The sequence below is a fragment of the Solanum dulcamara genome, chromosome 12 (assembly GCF_947179165.1).
Source record: "Solanum dulcamara chromosome 12, daSolDulc1.2, whole genome shotgun sequence".
Lineage (NCBI taxonomy): Eukaryota > Viridiplantae > Streptophyta > Magnoliopsida > Solanales > Solanaceae > Solanum > Solanum dulcamara.
Window position 1 is genome coordinate 62,652,871 of NC_077248.1, and position 22,278 is coordinate 62,675,148.

The 22,278-nt window shown below is 35.6% G+C and overlaps 2 protein-coding genes across 2 annotated transcripts; one reads left to right on the plus strand and one right to left on the minus strand.

The window, feature by feature from the left end:
- Positions 1-5,942: 5,942 nt before the first annotated feature.
- LOC129876009 (tobamovirus multiplication protein 1-like) lies at positions 5,943-19,236 on the minus strand. Its single transcript, XM_055951289.1, has 11 exons — positions 18,764-19,236; positions 11,080-11,170; positions 10,944-10,996; positions 10,039-10,131; positions 9,890-9,961; positions 8,685-8,757; positions 8,537-8,582; positions 8,342-8,405; positions 7,342-7,395; positions 6,487-6,564; positions 5,943-6,402 (listed from the first exon to the last, which is right to left on the minus strand). The coding sequence occupies exons 1-11, from the start codon at positions 18,893-18,895 to the stop codon at positions 6,310-6,312; spliced, it is 849 nt and encodes a 282-aa protein (XP_055807264.1). The 5' UTR covers positions 18,896-19,236; the 3' UTR covers positions 5,943-6,309.
- A 983-nt stretch (positions 19,237-20,219) lies between these two features.
- LOC129877396 (pentatricopeptide repeat-containing protein At1g61870, mitochondrial) lies at positions 20,220-21,702 on the plus strand. Its single transcript, XM_055952892.1, has one exon. The coding sequence runs from the start codon at positions 20,319-20,321 to the stop codon at positions 21,516-21,518; it is 1,200 nt and encodes a 399-aa protein (XP_055808867.1). The 5' UTR covers positions 20,220-20,318; the 3' UTR covers positions 21,519-21,702.
- The last annotated feature ends 576 nt before the right edge of the window (positions 21,703-22,278 follow it).

Genomic DNA, 22,278 nt, shown 5'->3' on the forward strand with positions numbered 1-22,278 from the left:
AAAGGTTGAAGTTTGCAATGCCTTGGTAAACATATCTGCTAAATTATCACTTGAGCGGATTTGTTGAACATCTATGTCACCTTTCTTTTGAAGATCATGGGTAAAGAAGAATTTTGGTGAAATGTGTTTGGTTCTGTCTCCTTATGTATCCTCCCTTTAATTGAGCTATACATGCAGCATTATCTTCATACAATATCGTTGGAACGTCTCTTTTCAAAGAAAGACCACATGTTTGTTGAATGTGTTGAGTTATTGATCTTAACCAAACACATTCCCAACTTGCTTCATGAATGGCTATTATCTCTGCATGATTTGAAGAAGTGGCAATCATAGTTTACTTTGTTGAACATCATGATATAGTTGTACCACCACAAGTAAATAAATAGCCTGTCTGCGATCGACCTTTATGGGGATCAGACAAATATCCCGCATATGCGTAACCAATCAATTGTGATGGGGATTCATTCGAGTAAAACAATCTCATATCAATGGTCCCTCAGAGATAACTGAATATATGCTTAATTCCATTCTAGTGTCTTCGCGTTGGGGAAGAACTAAATCTTGCTAACAAGTTTACTGCGAAAGCTATATCTGGTCTAGAATTGTTGGCAAGATACATTAATACACCAATTGCACTAAGATATGATATTTCAACACCAACAAGCTCTTTATCATTTTCATGAGGTTGAAATGGATCTTTATTAATATCAAGAGATCTCGCAACCATTGAGGTACTCAGTGGGTGTGCTTTATCCATGTAAAATCTCCTTAAAATATTTTTTGTATATGTTGATTGATGGACAAATATCTCATTTGCAAAATGTTCAATTTGTAGACCAAGACAAATTTTTGTCTTTCCGAGGTCTTTCATTTCGAACTCTTTTTTCAGATATTTTACTACATTTGAAAGTTCTTCAGGAGTTTCGATAATATTCAAATCATCAACATATACTATTATTATTACAAATTCAGATCCACACCTTTTCATAAAGACACAAGAGCAAATTGGATCATTTTTATATCCTTCTTTTAGCAAGTATTCGCTAAGACGATTGTACCACATTTGCCCTGATTGTTTCAGCCCATATAAAGATTTTTGAAGTTTTATTGAACAAGTTTCCCGGAAATGTTTATATATTTCAGGCATTTTAAATCCTTCAGGAATTCTCATAAAGATATCGTTATCCAGAGAACCATATAAATAGGCTGTAACGACATCCATTAAATGCATGCCAAGTTTTTCATGAACTGCCAGATTTATAAGATACCTGAAAGTGATTGCATCCACCATAGGAGAACATATAATCAATACCGGGTCTTTGCAAAAATCCTTGTGCCACAAGTCGTGCTTTATATCTTATGACTTCATTATTCTCATTTCTTTTTCGCACAAAGATCCATTTGTACCCCACTGATTTTATACCTTCAGGTGTTCAGACTATCAGTCCGAAAACTTCGCATTTTTCAAGCGAAGCTAATTCTATTTGAATTGCATCTTTCCATTTTGGCCAATCATTCCTCTATCTACATTCATCGACAGATTTTGGTTCAAGATCCTCATTTTGTTGCATTATTTTCATAGCAACATTATAAGCAAAACTATTATCGATAATTACATCATTTCGGTTTCATATTTTTCCTGATGAGACATAATTTATTGAAATTTCTTTATCATTTTTAGGCGTCTTAACCTCTTCCGAGGTGTTATCAATTGTTATGTCTCCTCGCTCTTCTTGAGCAGATTCTATTATATCATGACCATCTTGATTATTTGCTTCTTTTCTTTTTTGAAGATTTTTATTTTTGAAACCGATCGGTCTATCACGTTTTAAATGTGGTTTAGACTCATTTGCATTATTTAATTGTCCTATTGGGACATCAACTCGAATTGGAGCATTTGCAGCTGGGATATGAGATTTAGTTACTCTTGATAGGTCAGTGAATGCATCTGGCAGTTGATTTGCAATATTTTAGCAAATGAATTATCTTTTGAACTTTCAATTCACATTTGATTGTATGAGGATCTAAATGAGACAGTGATAATGCATTCCAATCTATTTCCCTTTTCAGCTGCTTATTTTCTCCCCCTAATGCTGGGTATACTGATTCATCAAAATGACAATCAGCAAATCTTGCAGTAAATAAATCTTCAGTCATAGGTTCCAAATATTTTATGATAGAAGGAGATTCATACCCAATATATATCCCTAATCTTCTTTGGGGTCCCATCTTTGTGCGTCGTGGTGGAGCAATCGGAACATATATTGCACACCCAAATATTCTAAGATGGAAAATGTTCGGCTCCTGACCAAAAGCCAATTGTAATGGAGAGACTTTATGATAACTTGTGGGCCTGATCCTCACAAGACTTGCTGCATGCAAAATAGCATGACCCCATAATGGAATGGGAAGTTTTGTTCTCATAAGCATTGGTGTAGCAATTAATTGGAGACGTTTAATCAATGATTCCGCTAGACCATTTTGAGTATGAACATGAGCAACCGGATGCTCAATTGTTATTCCAGTGGACAAACAATAATCATTAAATGCGTGAAATGTGAACTCACCAGCATTATCAAGACGAATTATCTTTATTGCATAATCTGGAAATTGTACTCTTAACTTAATTATTCGAGCAAGTAATCTCGCAAATGTCATATTACGAGTTGATAATAAGCACACATGTGACCATCTTGTAGATGCATCTATTAAAACCATATAATATTTAAATGATCCACATGATAGGTGAATGGGCCCACATATATCACCATGTATTCGTTCCAGAAATGTTGGGGATTCAATGCCCACTTTGATTACTGATGGTATAGTAATCAATTTGCCTTGAGAACATGCACCACAAGAGAATTCTTTAAACAAAAGAATCTTTTGGTTCTTCAAAGAGTGTCCATGTGAACTCTCAATTATTTTGTGCATCATATTAGAACCGAGATGGCCCAACCGGTTATGCCAAATAATAAAATTATTTGAGTTAGTAAACTTCTGGTTTACTATGTCATGTGTTTCAACCATGCTAATACTTGTGAAGTATAAGCCGGATAAAAGAGCGGGTAATTTTTCAAGTGTAAACTTTTTGCCCAACATCATTGTAGTAATGTAAAAATATTCATTCTTTTCATCATTTGTAGTCTCAATATGATAACCATTTTGATGAATATCTTTGAAACTTAATAGGTTTCTTTGAGACTTACTACAATATAATTCTTCATTACTTGTTAAATTTGTTTCACCAACAAGTACAACTTTACTTTTCCGGATCCTTCAATTAATTTTATACTATCAGATATTGTATTAATATTAGCTTCTTTCATAATCAAATTAGAAAAAATATTTCTTATCTCTTAAAATAGTGTGTGTTGTGGTACTATCAATAAGACACATATCATCATAATTGATTTCGGATTCAACTGATAACTGAGGAATTTTCATATTCTTCATAAATGAAAAGAGATACATTATAAGAATGTGAAAAACTAACAACATAAAAACTTTAAGAAATTAAACTGCTTTAAGAAACATTTTTACAAAGTACATCATAATATTAAATATAAAAACAGTAACTATTTTATAAGATTTATCCCCCGTCAGATGATCAATTCCTTAATCAGTACTCATAAAGTCTTCAGCATTCAAATGAGTAATATTTGGAAGATCTCCGAAATCATCATCTTTATAAGCAATATTTGCCTCAATATTTTCATGTTTATTTGAGGGGGTTGCTTCATCATCATTATTTTGAAAATTCAAGTGTGCCTCCACATTATTATCTCTTTTTTTAAGAGAGGCTTGATAGAGTTTGACAAAATGATCGGGCGTACGACATTCACGTGCCCAATGACCCTTCATACCACACCGGTGACAAATATTGGATTTATCCATGAAAGAATTATTTTGAGGAACTTTATTGTTCTCATGTCTATTTCCAACACGATGGCGATAATTGTTTCATCCTCTACCACGTCCTCGCCCATGTCCACGACCACGGCCATAACCACGGCTGTGATAATTATTTTGTCTTGATTCAGACTGATTATGCGCTGCTACAACATTCGCTTCAGGAAATGGAGCAGACCCAGTGGGACGGGCTTCATGATTTTTCATCAGCAAAGTATTATTTTGCTCAGCCACAAGTAAGCATGTAATTAATTCAGAATATTTCTTAAATCCTTTTTCACGATATTGTTGTTGTAACAACACATTTGAAGCGTGAAAAGTGAAAAGAGTTTTCTCAAATAAATCATCATCAGTGATAGAATCTCCACATAATTTTAATGTGGAACTTACCTTGTGGATCGTAGAATTATACTCTGTCACGGTTTTAAAATCTTGAAATTGAAGGTGAATCCATTCATATCGGGCTTTTGGTAACACCGTAAGTTTTAGGTGGTGATACCGATCCTTCAAGTTAGTCCATAATTCAAGAGGGTCTTTTATAGTTAAATATTCAGTTTTTAATCCTTCATGAATATGATGACGGAGAAAAATTATGGCCTTTGCTTTATCTTGACTTGATGCATTATTATTTTGTTTAATAGTATCACCAAGACCTTTAACGTCAAAGTGAATTTCAGCATCAAGGATCCATATAAATAATTTTTTCCAGAAATGTCAAGTGCCACAAACTCAAGTTTTGATAAATTTGACATGATAAAACTGGGATAGAAATTAATTTTAGAAATAAAAAAGACAACTAAAATAATTTTTTTTTAGTAAATATACCTGATATAAAAGTTAATTTATCTGGAAAAAATTAAAGCTTCTTGTTGATAACGTATTGTGAAATAAACTAAATTTCTGTAAATAAAATGGAGGAAATAAAGGAGGAGAAACAGAGCAGAGTAAAACTCACGTATGTATATTTCTCTATATTTTCATTCATAACACATTGCCTATATTTATAGGAATAGAAAGAAGACATTACCAAGTGGGTAAGTTGCCCACTTACTAGTGGGCTCCACATCCATAAAATAAAATCAAATTGACAGCCACTAATCAAGTGGACCATCCACTTGTTTCGTAACAATGAATAGTTTGTCTAATTTTTACATTTGATAAACCAACCGATAACCCATTTACTCATCCCCAAATCCCCAACCAAAGATACTTTTTTACTATAAATTTCTTTACTGAAACATCTATTTTCATTCGTTGCTCATTTTAATTATCAATTGTATTCTTTAATGACAAAGACAATGACAATTAATGAATTTAGATAGTTCGATGATAAGTTATTAGTTGAGTAAAAAAAAAACTCCTATTTTACTTTTTATAACATATAAACTGATACATCATTTGATAATCGTTAAATTAAAATAATTGATTAAGATCTTATTGAGTTGGTAATTATTTAGCACATATAAAAAGTGATAATTGATATGTCAAATCATTAAGTGCAAAAATCAAGCCAAACCACGTGATAAACACATCTATCATAATTTATAACCTGATTTCCGACACACTTTTCACTTTTAAAATTATTTTTTATTTAAATTTTACCCTTTTAATTTTTGTTTTATAAAAATAACTTCATCTTTGTAGCAATTAGATCGTATCAACTAGTTGGTTGAAATAGTTTCCTATTGTTTCTAAGATCAATTATTACTCAAACATCTCGTAAAGCACATAAAATTAATGCCTTCAAGTCATTTTGTTTTTACAATTATGGTGTCTCAATCAGTACGTGCACGCCTCGAATAATTAAAATGTTTAACTCTCGAAATTCTAATTGTGCCGCAAAAATTGAGATAAATGAAATAAAATTTATAAAATTTTAGCAGTACCACTAATAACAATGGCTTAAGCTTGTACAGATTTTACCCCTATACTTCACAACGCAAATCCAAATTAGTCTAATCTCAAAATGAATAATCAGACGACTAGGTGAGAACCCTAAAAGAACAACTAGTTTAGAAAGCAAAATGAAATTGACAACAACAATCTGAAATGAGTATATCAAGTCACTTGAAGGATGTCATATTCACCACTAGGTAAATTGTGATGACAAAATACAAAGGGATCCTATAGTACAGGACATGCAGCAAGGCACTAATTTTCCTAATTTTCTTCGTTCAATTAATATACAAAATTCTACAATCTGTCTTCAAACCTCAAAACCAAAAGTAACAGAAATGTAAGCACAACAGCTCTCTGCAACTGGCAAAAAGAATAGAGATATTCCGCGACTCCTGGATCCTTTTCTGCACGGCTCCATACCACCAGCAGAACTGCACTAACTTCAATTCCTGCAACCATTTGGGAAGTTGTAGGATTGAAGATATATGTCCACTGCAGCTAACGGATAGGGTGGTATTGCGCAGATACTCTTTTCGGAGGCAGTTTGCGCAGGATGTACAACACAAGAGCTGAAGGAAGAATTTCCACGAGCTGCCAGAGGGAAGAATGTCATCTCAAAGAGGGACGGGGGTTCAAAGGGTATTCAAGGAGCATGAAAAATGAAACAATGCGTACCATGTAGTATATCAGATTCAGAACTGGGTGGTCCAAGACATCTAGTGATGCATCAGCATCAAAAGCCGATAACACAACCTACACTGAGAAAGGTTAGCAGCGATAAAGAAGTTCAACAGGTATGAAAGCTGGTGGCATAGAGGTTAAAAACCTTGAGGTAATTTGAAAGAGGATTTGATTATTGGCTGAATAATAATAATTCTGAAGTAAGGAACTGTTTCTTTTGTAAGATAAGGAACTGTTACTAAGGAATTAAAGTGAGTTTGACACTAAAGATCAAAGCAACAGTTGCTATAAAACCTAACCTTTCTGTATCAAATTTCGACTCTTGGTGCATTGTAATAAAAAGTCGTTCTATTTTCTTTTCCTTTCTCAAGGAGGTGAGTAGAAGGGTGAGCGTAACTCGCATCTTGTTGTATTAAATATCTACAATATTTAACCTCCGACTTGCAAAAGCAACCGATTAAAACCCTGGTACATGTGCGAGCTGAGAGAGTTGTCTTCCATTATCTTATTGTTCAATTTTATTATTGTTGTTTCTTTTACTTTGATTATCTCTACTATTTTTGCTGTTAATACTTTACTTCTTTTCAATATTTTCATCATAGCTTTTTCACTTTTGTATTTTTTAAACCTGTTTTGAAAAATGTTTTTCTTGAGCCAAGGGTCTATTGGAAACAACCTCTCTACCCCATCAAGGTAAGGGTCAGGTCTGCGTACACCCACCCTCCCCAGACTCCACTTGTGGAATCACACTGAGTATGTTGTTATTGTTGTTAAGAGGCCGTTAAATGGCCGAAAATAAAAGGCTAACAGTATTTAGGAGAGAAAAAGGAGAGGGAAAAAAGGCCTTACCACAAAGCATCTAATGAGGAAACAAGTGAAACAAATGGCAGTTACAGATCCAACCTGCAATCATACGCATATGTAAGAGATCTTGAGAACTACCATGCATTAATTATAACATTTACGCATGCATTCAACTCTAACATAAGTGAGACTTCACACCTGACAAAAGCGTATAAAATCAACAAGAGAATAGTTCAACTGTTAGAAGTAAAAGGGTTTTAAGAATAAGCAGGTAGGCCAAGAGAATGTTTCATTGAAGTCAGTAGGTATAGAAAATTTGTGTATGCATTTCATCCTCCAATTCCATTACAAAAATACAGCCATTCCATTAGCTAACAAATCATAACAAAAATCTCAGGGTGATTTTGTATTTATCAATTTTAATTCTATATTGTTCATCCACTAATGTTTGGATTAGGGTAGGTTGTATACATCACGCGGTCCTTTCCGAACCCTGCGTGAACGCGGAATGCTTTGTGCACTGGGCTACCCAATTCTTTATTGTTCATTTGTAGATGAACCCCCCAAAAAAGAAAGCACTTAAAAGTGGATCCATTTTGGCAAACAAGAGCCGAGAATCTTTCGAAAACAATCTTTCTACCTCTCAAGAGACCGGGGTAAGGTATGCGTACACTCTACCCTCCCCAGACCCCACTTGTGGAATTACACTGGGTATGTTGTTGTTATAGCCATAATCTGCAGAATAGCGATAATCTACCTTATCTTGTTTTATTCCACTTAGGAAGACATTTGGGTCAAATATGGCTGTTATAGCAAGTTTATCTTTCTGTTATAGCTGAAAAGTCCCAGAAGAGAATGAGCAAAACCATCACTACGCCTAGACTTCTAAGAGTTAAGAAAAAATTTCCCACTGGGGGGGGGGGAGTATTTTGTATTTTAGGAAAAAAAAAATACATCCATGCATTTATTGCACTACAACAGCCCCAAGAAACACCAAACAAGTTCTTTCCACCTAGTAAGAAGACAAATGGGTGGAAGTACAAACCTCATGAAGCTTCTTTCTTCTCCCTTTAGATTCGATGGGGAAGCGTCTCAACATAGAAAATAACCTGACAATAGTAAAAAGATGAAGTCCACAAGAAGAAGTATACAACAAAATCAGTTATGTCTAAGCACAGTAGTGACATAAGGTTGTTGGCTTAAGAAGACAAACGCGCCAAAAAGATAGCAGTTAATTCACCTTCCTCCATACACCAAAAAGCCTAATGCAGCTATAAATGATACAACTGCACCAAATGTAATGAAATGATAAGATTAATGAGAAAGACTAAACTCTGAAAACAGTTCTAATCTTCAATGCATGTGAGACAATTAATATAAAGATTCACCTGCTATGAATATCTTCCCAATGAATTCCACAGTGCTATTGTTGTTCATCCAGAGGTACACCCAGATACAAGCCTGAAGCAAAACCAATTTTTCAGGTATATATACTGAGATAGAGGTCTAGACTCTATGGTGCGTTAATTTGGTGCAAGGGAGTTAGTTTAGGTTATTCGCCTTGGAATCAAGAATAACAAACAGACAATGTCCTGTTTTTAGTGGAATGGGAGGTACTGGGAATTAGGATAATGTAAGCCTTGTTTTGAGGCCAAATTTGCCATGGTTCTCTAAATTCTTTACAAGACAGACGAAAGATATCTTCTGTTTCAGAAAAAACAAAAGGGGTACAGTTTGAGCAAAGTGATTAGACAGATTAGACAGGACTTGACATATCTTGATCTTACCGAGGACATGAAGGTCGTGGATTAGGGTAGAAGGTTAGTTGGTAGTTGAGTGTTTCCCTCGCCTCCCTGCGGGATAGGCTTGGTGGTCATACTTGGACCTTTCTTCTTACCAATAGTATTAGTATTATTCTCGTAGTTTCTTGATCTTTGACTTCGGCTATCGCTGGTGTTTCTTTGTGCTCCGATTATTGCATTATTTTTGTTGTCGTTACTATTCTTTCTCGTTTGTTGTGTATTACTCTCCATTTTGCATTATTTTGTTGTTGTTATTGATCCCATATATGTATCCCCTTTTCAAGTTGTTTGGCAGGCTTTATTTAAGCTGAGGGTTTATCGAAAACAACCTCTCTATCTCTACGAGGTAGGGGTAAGGTCTGCACACTTTATCCTCCTCAGACCACCACTTGTGGGATTACATTGAGTATGTTGTTATTGTTGTTGAAAATTCTGCAGGACAGCATTGAAAGAGAAAAGGACATCCAGCTTTGTGTCGGGGAAAAAGAAAAAAAGAACTCCATTTACCAAAGCATGTTCATCTAAGATGAATAGAACCCAACATTTAAAGGACCGAGAAGCTCTTGATATTCATGAGAAACAACCACCAAAATGGAAGTAGTAATTGACTAGAAAACATCACCCAAGATTGATGGATTCCCTAGATATCTCAAATATATTTCACAACCCTAAAAGAAAAATAAATAGATTATTTAAAAAAAATAGTTACCAATATCTAGTCCAGCATATATCCCTACTAAGCAACAACAAAGGCTACTATAGTAAATGAGGAGGCGAAGTATGTAGCAAACCTGTATGAAGTATATTGCACCATTTACTGAAATATAGGAAGTTCTCAGATTATCTGTTGGTAAACTTCTCGCCTGCTCATTTATGCAAAGACAACAGTTAGAATTGGCAGGTCAACATTACGCTTGGAGGATGCTACAAATTCACTTGCCTGATGATATATCTCAGCCCAAAATAGAACAAGAAGTGTATATGCTGAAAAAAAAAGCAGGCCCGGTAGATCCAATAATACCAAAGTCACCACCTGATTTAACATGGAGTAAATGTTAACACCAACTGGTAAACAGTTATGAAGCAGCTCAAGTGGCAGTGGTGGTATGTATTAAATTCTTCATCTCACATCATCAACACCAAAAACATAATAATGGATAAAACAGATATCACAACAATGAGCCCTGGAGTTAAATTTGCAAAATGAAATCTTTATTCTAATAGAAATATGACACGTTTTCTTGCCTTTTTTCGACCACCCAACAGCTTTGTGTCAAGCTAGAGTTTGATGGCAGAAACTATATATCCACCAATATAATCAAGTAAAAAAATTAAGACAATTTCAAGTTAAGTGATGGAAAACCATGGTTATCGAGTTGCTATCCGTGGATTAATTTATCCCTAGCATAATCTCATAGGGGACTAAAAGTTTTAGAGCTAAATGTTGGAGGTAACAACTAAATAATAGCAGAGTTGCTACAGTTCGGCAAAGAATCCAATAACTTAAAGCACTTGCTCAATTTTATCACAGCCAACTAGTCCCTATAGTTGAGACCTGTAGAAGATGGAGTAATTATGAAAACCTTCAGAAGTAATACGAAACAAAGAATAGAAAAGAGTCTCAAACAAATAAGCTCTCACGTTTAACATATAAGGCTGCCCGTTATTGACAGTATATTACTATTAGACTATAAGATTAGTCAGTATGGGGGACATTAACTTCAGAAACAACAAAATTAACAAGTAAGAAACCTGGGAGGAAATGAATATTAAACAGGCAATATATTCAAGTAAACACACATTGCCAAATGCTATTGTAACAGAACTGAACACAGCAGAACTTACCTTGGGATGGAACAGAAACACGTCTTTGTGAAATCCAAAGACAACCGCACGAACTGAGAAAAGTAGATTTTACATTTAAAATTAATTCACTGAGGCAAAAAGTATAAGAGAGTTAATTATGCTAACTCTGTATTACCTCCATTTACAACAAAGTTCATGAGATGGAAAACCTTTTGTGTTGTCCAACCATATTCAGGTACTCTCAACTGTATTCTAATCAATTGAATCTGCACATGTTCGAAACATACACTCAGACAGAAGCCCCATAACCAACTGAGAATCATGGAGAAAGTAAATCTGATACGATACAACAACACCAAAGAAGGTAAAACACATCCATTAACTAATGGCATGCAACTAATAAAACCAGTCAAGATACAGGAGAACTGTGTGCTCAAAAGAAAAGATTTAAACCTCATAAGCACACACTAAACAATTTCACCCACACACCACCACAAACCTCAGAAATAAGCTAAACATTTTTTTCTTTTTTGACAACTATGGTTGCTGGGCCAGCTTGCACACACCTCGATTAATTCCACGGGATACTTGCCATCTCCCACCAGCAACATGTACCAGGATGTCCACTAAGGCTAGAACAGATGAAAAGAAATCACCTAGTGTTTTGTCTTCGCTGGGAATTGAACCTGACACCTCATGGTACTCAACTCACTTCATTCACCACTAGGCCACACCCTTAGATGCAGAAAAAGCTAAACATTTTGATAATGAGATATCAGACAACTTACCAATAGCATTTAGACAATCACTTGTTAAGGAATACAACATAATCCCAGTGTAATCCCACAAAGTGGAGTCTGGGGAGGGTAGGGAGGGTCTGTGTATGTAGATCTTACCCTTACCTTGGAGGTAGAGAATCACTTGTTAAGGAACAATTTCGAAAAAAGCTAACAAAAGCAACCATTTGACATTAAACCATGTGAAGATTATGCAGAAAACAGAGTATAGTGTACAGGAGTGGAAAGGATGAAAAATTAGAAATTTTGATCTTAGTTATTGCATCTCAATAATTATGAAGTTTTTTTTTTCTTTGATAAGGTAAGATTTTATTGAAGACAGTATCAAGTTGATACTGTGAGCTTACAAGGAAAAAGCTGGACTTGACTACATTAAAATGCTAAACAGTCTAGCAAGTCCAACAGACTTTGAAATCCAAAACAACATTCCCATCTTTCCAAAAGTACAGATAATGTTCTTTCTCAAAAAAAAAAGTACAGATAGTGTAGACAACTATTTCACAGATTGTAGCTGCTCTTTTTTTCCTTCAAAACATCTCATATTTCTTTCTTTCCATATAGTCCAAGCTATGCAAAGAGGGATAGCTCTCCACATTTTCTTTAGGGATGCTTCGGGACATGCAGATTCCCAACTTTTGAATACATTCATGAATTTCACAGGACTTACCCATTGGGTTCCATAATTTTCCATGAACATGGACCAGACCTGTCACGTAAATCACAATGTATAGCAATATGATCCACTGACTCACGTGCTTTCTCACACAAGTACCATCTACTGCACATGTTCCAACCCCTTTTGCATCAAGTTTTCTTGGGACTGAAGGCTTCCAAAATCATCTTCCAAGGCCACTTTTGTATTTGCTCAGCTGATCAGTAATGATTATTTTATAGAGTGAACTAACGGTAAAATAACCCCCTCTATTAGCTTTCCAGATTAGGCCATATTCTTTTTCTGGAATTAACTTTACTGATTGTATATTTTGAATAAGTACATCAACTTCCTGCATTTCCTGTCAAAGAAATTCCTTCTAAATTCAAAGTTCCATCCAGCGTTAGAGAATTATCTGCTAGGACTTCAGAATTGTTGGTCAGACTATATAAGTTGGGGAATTGATCTTTCAGCAAACCAGAACCATCCCAATTATCTTTCCAAAAGTTGATCCTTTTAATATTGCCGACCCTCAAGCCAACATACTTCATGAATTCCTCCTAAAGGTAGCAAATCTGTCTCCAAACACATACTCCATACGGAGTCTTAGGTGCCCAGAAACCTTCTCTCCCATATTTGACATCTACCACTGCTTTTCAGGGAGCTTCTTTACCATCATTTAACCTTCAAAGCCATTTACATAAAAGAACTAACTCCTAGCTCCTCTTCCTTCTTATGTTTCGTCACAATGTGCCACCTTACTAAATGATACTTTCTTCTTCTGCATTACCTTCCCAATGGAACCGACTTCTAATTTGGCATAATGACCAGAGACATTAGATAAGTTGGAATACCATCAAGAACTCTATTGACTAGTGTTAATATCCCCCCAAAAGATAAGTATGTTGCTTCCATGGAGCTAACTTTTTTTCACATTTCTCAATTACTCCACTCCACACAGTTGTCTTTGAATCCTGCACCTAAAGGCAATCCCAAATATGTGGTAGGGAACTTTTCAATCCGTTATATCAGCCAACATATTAATATCTCTGTCGGCATTTAGAGAGAACATTGAACTCTTGCAAGTTAATTCTCAGCCCATTCACTGCTTCAAAGCCAGCGAGACCACCCTGGAATATCTTCCCCTCTATTTTAAATCCTAAGCTTTGCACTTGAACATTTGTTAGCATAAAATAAGTAGTTTGCATTTTGTCATTGGTAATTAAGACAAATCAAATTTTGGAGAAAATGCTTGTTTCATTAATTAGTGATAGTTACCCTGATAATCGTTGATCATAAGTCTCTGTGGGTACAATATCCGACTCTCGAATTACTATATTACTTGGCGACCACATACGCTTGAGTGTGTGTTTGGGAGCAACAAGTTTTTTGGCGTCGTTGCTTGGAACTAAGAAATTAGCGGTGTTTATTAGATTCAGCTATTATTATTTCTTTTATCGAGTATTATGTGGTTCTCGGGGACTTAGAAATTAACGGTGTTATTAGATTTAGCTATTACTATTTCTTTTCTCGAGTATTACGTGTATCGTTGTTGTAGGTTCAGGTACTAGTGTGTGATGCGAAGGGCGGCTAGCCTTGGCAACCTTAGGGATTTTGACTTGGAACCTAAGTATATTTTACATAGGCAGTTGAGGGAACTAAGACAGGTTCAGAATCAACAAGCACTCAATTGCCTGTAGAGATGACCAAGAACGGTTTAATTACTTTGAAAAGGAAGTTAAGATTTAGAGTGTGTTTGGTATGGAGGAAAACATTTTCTCTAGGCAAACAAACTCTTCAAAAATGAGGAAATTGACTTCCCTAATGAAATTAAGCAAAACAAGTTTCGTAAGTGACAATCCAAGTCCATTGTCTCCTCCTCACTCACACAACTTCCCCAATGCCCTACCACACAACATACACCTCCATCCCCACCCCCACCCCGAACCCTCACTCCCCACCCCATCTTGCCCACATAGTATTTTTTTTAGAATATATACAAATACTCTTGGAATAATATTTTTTATTGCTTACTTACCAAACACTGGAAAATAAGTAAGAAACCCACTTATTTTCCAACAGAACATTTTCCATCGTACCAAACACACCCTTAATTACTTTTGAACAGAAATAGTAATGGTTTAATCTAATAAAACTATTAATTTCTTATTCCCCGGCAATGGCTCCAAAATTTGTTGCTCCCAAATGCACACGTAAGCGTACTTAATCGCCAAGTAATATAGTAACTCGAGAGTCGTATATCGTACTTGCAGAGCTTTATGATCAACGATTATCAGATGCAACTAACTAATTAATTAAACAAGTATTTTCTCCAAAAGTTGCTTTGTGTTAATTACCTACCAAAAAAATGTATACTAAGAAATGATCAGGTACAAGAGTACAAAGCTTAGGATTTAAAACAGAGGGGAGGATATACCAGGATTGTGGTTGGTTCACCAATCTTATTGAATTCTTCAACTATTTCCACTTAATCCAAATTATCAATGGTTTCTAATTAACCAGATTATTGTTACTCGTAGTATCTCAGGGCGGGTTTGGAGTGGTTGACAAAGTTGTTTAATGTGATTTTTAAGACGGCAAAAATGTCATGATAGATTTTTCAGTGTAACATGGCAATTGCAAATGGTATAGAGGTCATGATAGATTTTCCTATGTAAAATGGCAATTGCAAATGATATAGAGGCCATAATAGATTTTTTGAGCTCATTACACAATATGTAATGGACCTACCCCTTGTAAATTCCCCACAACACCTATGGTTGCTGGACATTTAATACAATACCTTTTTAATGATAAAACAAAATGTCTGAAGAATGGAGATGGAGTACACTAATTTTATTGTACAAGAACAAAGATGATATTCAAAATTGCAACAACTATAAGGGAATAAAGTTGTTGAGCAACACTATGAAATTGTGGAAGAGAGTGGTGGAGAAGACGGTGAGAAGGCGTGTGTCTATTTCTGAGAACCAGTTCGGATTCATATCGGAGTGGTCTACTATAAAAGTCATCCATCTTTGGAGGAGACCGGTGGAGCAGTATAGGGAGAAGAAGAAAGACTTACATATAGTGTTCATTGACCTAGAGAAGGCTTACGAAGAAGTCCTAAGGAAGGTTCTATGGAGATGCTTAGAGGCTAGAGGTGTACTGGTGGCCTACACTAGGGCAATAGAGAAGATGTATGATAGATCGAAGACCCGAGTAAGGAAAATGGGAGGAGACTCAGAGCAATTCCTAATAGTGATGGAGTTGCATCAGGGATCAGCTCTTTGTTCGTTTCCATCTGCCTCGGTGGTGGATCAATTAGCGCGTCATATCCAAGGGGAGGTGTCATGGTGTATATTATTTATAGATGACATAGTTTTGATAGACGAGACTTGTGGCAAATTAAACATCAGGCTGGAGGTGTGGAGACAAACCTAGGAGTCTAAAGGATTCAGGTTGAGCAGGACAAAAAATGAATACTTGGAGTGCATGTTCAATGATGTAGCGCATGAGGTAAGTGTGGAACTGAAGCTTGATACACAGGTCATCCCTAAGAGAGGAAGTTTCAAGTATCTTAGGACTTTAATCCACGTAAATGGAGAGATTGATGGAGATGTCACACATTGTATTAGTGCAGTGTGAATGAAATGGAGATTTGCCTCCGGAGAAGGCAAGTTCTACAAAGTGGTGGTCATGCCAATTATGTTGTACGGGGCGGAGTGTTGGCCAATTAAGAACTTTCATGTTCAGATGATGAGAGTTGCGGAAATGAAGATGTTGAAGAGGGTGTGTGGGCATATTAAGAGAAAATTAGGAATGAAGATACGAACAATATGGGAGTGGCCTCTGTGGTGGACAAGATGAGGGTGATCCAGTTTAAGGATAACAACTTAAATTACGTACTTTCCATGTGCAGGACTATCCATTGTACAATCAATTGAAGGAAAGGAATAAATCAACATCTGATATAGAAGGAAGGAAAAAAATTTGAAGTACGAAGACTCAACGCCAATTATGCTCAACGTTATCAAGAAGTCATCTATGGAAACTAGTACCAAAGCTCGGATGTCACCAATAACCCTAGAAGCTAATTAAGGATCCTAAGGATTTTCATTAATTGACGACTTAAAGGCTCTATACTTATTCTTGGAAAGAAATATCATTGTAGCTTTCAACGGAACAATTCTCTTGGGTTGCGTTTTTTGTCAAAGACCACAGCGGCTAGTTCAAACCTAATAAAAAAGGAGAAGACGAGACATGAAGAAAGTCATACTTTTCTAAACCTTCTCAAATACCTTTGTTTTTCTCTTAATTAACATTGTATCTTGTTTGAGATAGTGTTTATTTAAAAGAGAGAAGAGAGGAAAACATTGTTGGTGAGGCATTGTATCAATCAAGAGTGAATAGAATCGAGAGTAGACATAGGAACTACGACTCACAAAACTTGTACAAGACAAACTTCAAGAGTCTATAGAAAACACTCTAGCAACCCAAGGGACTGGAGTAAGATCTACATTTGATCTCAACTAGTATAAAAAAATCTTGTGCCAGTTTACTTTATGTATTTCATTTTCAGTATTTACATTTAAGTATCATCTTCAGTGTCAGTTGACTCATCGATAAGATAGTTGAGAAGAAGACTAAAAAGATATCAATTCACCCCCTCCCCCTTGCACTTTCAATTGGTATCAGAACAAGGTCTCACAAAACCATTGCTTAACAGCAAGTGAGAAAAGATCATGTCAAACCACATCACAATTGGAGCACTATTTTAAGAAGGAACCTCTCAAACAAGACATTTCTATTTCAATGGAAAACATTACTTCCAATGGAGAGTGAGAATGGAAACCTATATCAAATCTTACAATGTAAAATTCTAGAGAGTTATCAAACTAGGAGACATTCCTACTCATGTTACCAAAAGTGATGACAAGAAGGTTGAAGGTGAAGCATCGACAGGATTGGGAAACCTGGCAGATTACACTAATGAGCAAATATGAGTTATTCAAATAAACTCTAAAGGCGAGGAATCTGTTATACAATGCAATCAGTGGAGAAGAATACGAGAAGATCTCAAGCTATGAAATGGCAAAAGAAATGTGGGACAAACTGGAAGTCGCATATGAAGGGACTGACAAAGTCAAACAGACCATTGTCATTCTACTCGTATATGAATATGAACTATTTCATATGAATGAAGGTGAATCTATTGAGAGTATGTTTTCTCGTCTGAGCAAACTCATTGGTGAACTTAAAGCCTCAGGAAAGACATATCATGCTGTGGATCATCTAAGAAAGGTTCTTAGAAGCCTTCCTCCTCAATGGCACGCCAAAATAGATGTTCTAGAAAGCATGAATCTAAACAATCTTACTTATGATGAAGTAAGAGGAGATTTACTTGCTTTTGAGAAGACTCATAACCACTGTTTCCAACAAAGGATCTATAACAGGACCAGCCCTCTCTTGAGCAATTACATCAAAGCTTGCCTCTCCAGCCTCATTCGTCTCCATCATCTCTTCAATAATAATTTAAGAGGCTGCACTCAATTGGGACTATCGTGGACTGATTATCACTCAGAAGAAAGAATTGATTCTTTTCCAGAAACGGGGGGCAGGGGGGGGGGCATTGACTTTAAAGTTAACAGTGTAACGGTGTACCTGACCTACATGTTCCCTACCCTTCTAATTGACCATGTCAACGTTAGATCAGTTTAAAACCATGGACTAGAAACATCAATAGCTTTCTAAGTGCCTTAGTTGGAAACCCTCAAGTATACTACACTATATAAACAACCATCGACAACTCTCCTTTTCATATACTAATAAAAAGATTTTCACCATAAACGAAAAAAAGAAAGATAAGGAACAATATAATAATAAACATAAAGGGCAATCTGGTCGCAAAGCATCCCACATTACTAGGGGAAGAGCCGCACCCCAAGCTCTAAGGGGTATGACATAGACAGCCTACCCTAATGTGTGATGTAGACATCTTATACTTTCATGCTTGAACCTATGACCTATAGGTCACACAGTTAACTTTATTGTTGCTCCAAAGGTCCCTTCTTAATAATGACAATAACAAGAGCAAAGTAAACAAACAAAATCAAAACTGAAAGTTAAAACCCAATATTTAGTTTCCACAGTATCTCAAGACTTTAACCACCAAATATCCCTATCTGCAGCAAGTATTGACCTTTGTATCATCAACTAAACACCAATCCAATCGTAAAGATTTTCCCTTTTCAACTCCCAACTTCACTAAGATTGGTAAATTCAGAAAAAAAAACACTAAGTTTTGAAAATTACCCACATCCAATTCAAATTCATATATCAAAATACATTCTTTTCTTCTTCTTTTTGGAAATCATAGTACATAGAGAAAGAGGGATAGTAATAATTACAAGGGCAACAGAGGAGACAAGAGCAAAAGCAGCAGACAGAGAGTAGAAAATCCCATCTTGCCATTCAACAGATTCATTGACCTCATCCCACCACTTTGATGGCAGACCCAATTCAACTGGAATTCTTGCCATTTCAGCCTCTGGGTATCCTTTTTTTTTCCCCCTTTTCTTGGCTTCCCACAAAGTCAAAAATGCAAATTGAGGACTTGAATCAAAACTACTAAAAAAATTGAAAAAAACCCAAGAGAGCGATTTTAGAGAGGAACGTGTTGGGGTGCTATGGGTAGAATCATATGACAAGTAGAAAAGAACAATGGAGAAGTATGGACAGAAGGGTGGGGTGGGGTGCGGTGGGTGGGGTCCCAGGGGAAAAAGGAAGAAGGGAGGTTCAGGATCTTTGAGGGAATCATGATTTGGTTCTGGATTTTTGGTGATTATAAATTACAACATGGGACTCCTTTGCTAGTTTTTTTTTGTGTGGGGTTATGGTATTAATATGGAAGCTTAATTAATTTAATTATAAATTGAGAAAAGATAATGATGATGTCAACTCAATATGCCTTTTATATCTTACCAACGTACATCAAAATTGATCAATAATCAAAATAAAAGATCACGATCAGGTAATAGTAAGTTAACTTTAAAAATCTGTCTTTTATTTGAATTGCAGCAACTCACCTACATAAAATTGAAATTAATAATAATCACCGATTAATTATACGATTGTGAATTCATTTTTAGGCTTTGTACATTTTGTCAGTTACACTAATAGTCACCAATTAATCAATCTATAAGAGAGTGTTTGAATTGATCTAACTTATTTTAAGTTTGTTTGATTGTTAATTATTTGTTTACTTTTTGTCTAGGTAAAAATAAAAATATTTTTAAACACTTATATTTTAGATCCAAAATTATAATAATAATAAAAAAGAAGCTAAAAATTGGATATTTTAACTTTACGATTTATTTGATACACAAAATAAGATAAGTACAGATATTTTATAACACTATTTTATTTCACCTTACCTATAAGATAATAATTTTACTATTTTAATTCAAATATGAGATAAAATATCTGTACTAATAGTCACCAATTAATCAATCTATAAGAGAGTGTTTGAATTGATCTAACTTATTTTAAGTTTGTTTGATTGTTAATTATTTGTTTACTTTTTGTCTAGGTAAAAATAAAAATATTTTTAAACACTTATATTTTAGATCCAAAATTATAAAAAAAAAAAAAAAGAAGCTAAAAATTGGATATTTTAACTTTACGATTTATTTGATACACAAAATAAGATTAGTACAGATATTTTATAACACTATTTTATTCCACCTTACCTATAAGATAATAATTTTACTATTTTAATTCAAATATGAGATAAAATAATCTTAAAATTAACTAATACTAATTAATTCTTTTTAAAATTTTAATTTATAGGCTAATAAAAAACAATCCAAACCCCCTTTGAGTTCCCAAAACAGGTCATTTTCCAGTTCAGTCATTTATCTAAACCCCTAAAACCCTCAAATCTGAAACCCTAACGTAAAAGCCATGGCAGCACTTCGCAGTAAGCTCCGATTCATCACCACCCACCACCACCGCCGTTACTCCGCCGCCTCCATCCTAAACCCCGATTCCAAATCCCCACTCTCCGGCAAAGATAAATCACGCGCCGCCCTAACTCTCCTCAAATCCGAAACCAACCCACAGCGAATCCTCGACATCTGCCGTGCTGCTTCCTTAACCCCTGAATCCCATCTCGATCGCATTGCATATTCCAAAGCCATTTCCAAGCTCAAAGATCTCAACCATTTCTCTGGTATCCGTTCTTTTCTCCAAGAATCAACGACCCGACCCGATTTGAAATCGGAGCGGTTCATTTCCCATTTCATTGTTCTGTACGGTCAGGCCGGACTGCTTGATGAGGCTATGAAGACCTTTGAGGAGATGGAGAAAATGGGTATTCAAAGAACTGAGAAAACTCTGAATTCTTTGTTGTTTGCTTGTGTTTTAGCTAAGAATTATGCTGAAATGAAAAGGGTTTTCGTTGAATTCCCGAAAAAATATGGGTTTGTTCCTAATTTAGATACTTACAATGTGGTAATTAAAGGGTTTTGTGAATCGGGTTCTGCAAGTTCTGTTTATTCGATATTGGATGAAATGAAGAGGAACAATGTTAAGCCGAATGCAGAGTCTTTTGGGAATTGTATATCTGGTTTTTATAAAGAGGAGAAGTATGAAGATGTTGGGAAAATGTTGGAAATGATGAAGGGATATAATATGACTACGGGGATTAGTACGTATAATATACGGATTCAGAGCTTATGTAAACTTAAGAAGTCCGGGGAGGCTAAGGCGTTACTTGATGGGATATTATCGAGAGGCTTGAAGGCGAATCATGTAACTTATGGTTATCTTATTCTTGGTTTTTGCAGGGAAGGTAATTTGGAAGAGGCAAAAAGTATGTTTCAGAAGATGGTTAATAGTGGGTTGCAACCTGATGCTGAATGCTATTTTACGTTAGTGTATTATTTGTGTCAAAGTCGGGATTTTGAAGCTGCATTGGAGATTTATAAAAAATGTTTGGCTGAGGGATGGGTTCCGAGTTTCTCCACCATGAAGTCTCTTGTTGAGGGATTGGCTAGCATTTCAAAGGTTGATGAAGCACGGGAAGTCATAGCTCAAGTGAAGGAGAAGATTTCAAGGAACGTCGAGAAGTGGAATGAGATTGAAGAGGCATTGCCCAAGTAGGAAGAAAAAATAAACATGGTATACACTACAGTTTTCTGGTTGCAGTGTGCTCATGATCTTAATAAAGTGAAAATTCAAAATTCCTTGGAAATTTCGTTATGTGTCTCATCAGTGCTGTAGAAATGTCTTCGGATACATTGTGATTTTGCTCGATCAAATGAATCATTCTCCTGATTTTACCGAACTTTATGCTAAAGATTTCATTTTACAGACAAGGGGCATTTTGAAATATCTATTTGAGTATCATTGCACCTACTAATTGCATCTTATTTTACCTACTTCTCTTTTGGAATTAGTGTTCGGAGTCTTTATTCGTGTGTGCTTTGCTTCCAACCAGGTAACATGTCATTTGGCTTTAACTTTTTGGCGAAGAAACTGTTTTATTGCCTATCCAGTAGCATGTGATATTAACATTGACTGCTGTATCGTAATGAATTTAATGAGGGCTCTTATACTATACCAGACTGTTCTACATCTGAAGTAGTTACATTAGCAAATGGCATGTCTTTGGGAATGTTAAGTTCTAAATATGGAAATACCCTTGACAACCAGTTGTCTAAGCTTGATCACATGATCACCTGCAGTTACATGGATAATTGGGGATACTAAATGTTTTCAGAAATGGAAAATTTTGATACTTACAGCAGGCTGTGATGCGGACTTGACCTTTTTCTGTCTGCCTGAATGAGCGCGATTAAAGCAACTGTGCACGTTAACTACTTAATGCTGCATTACAAGGATGTTACTTACAATCGTCTAT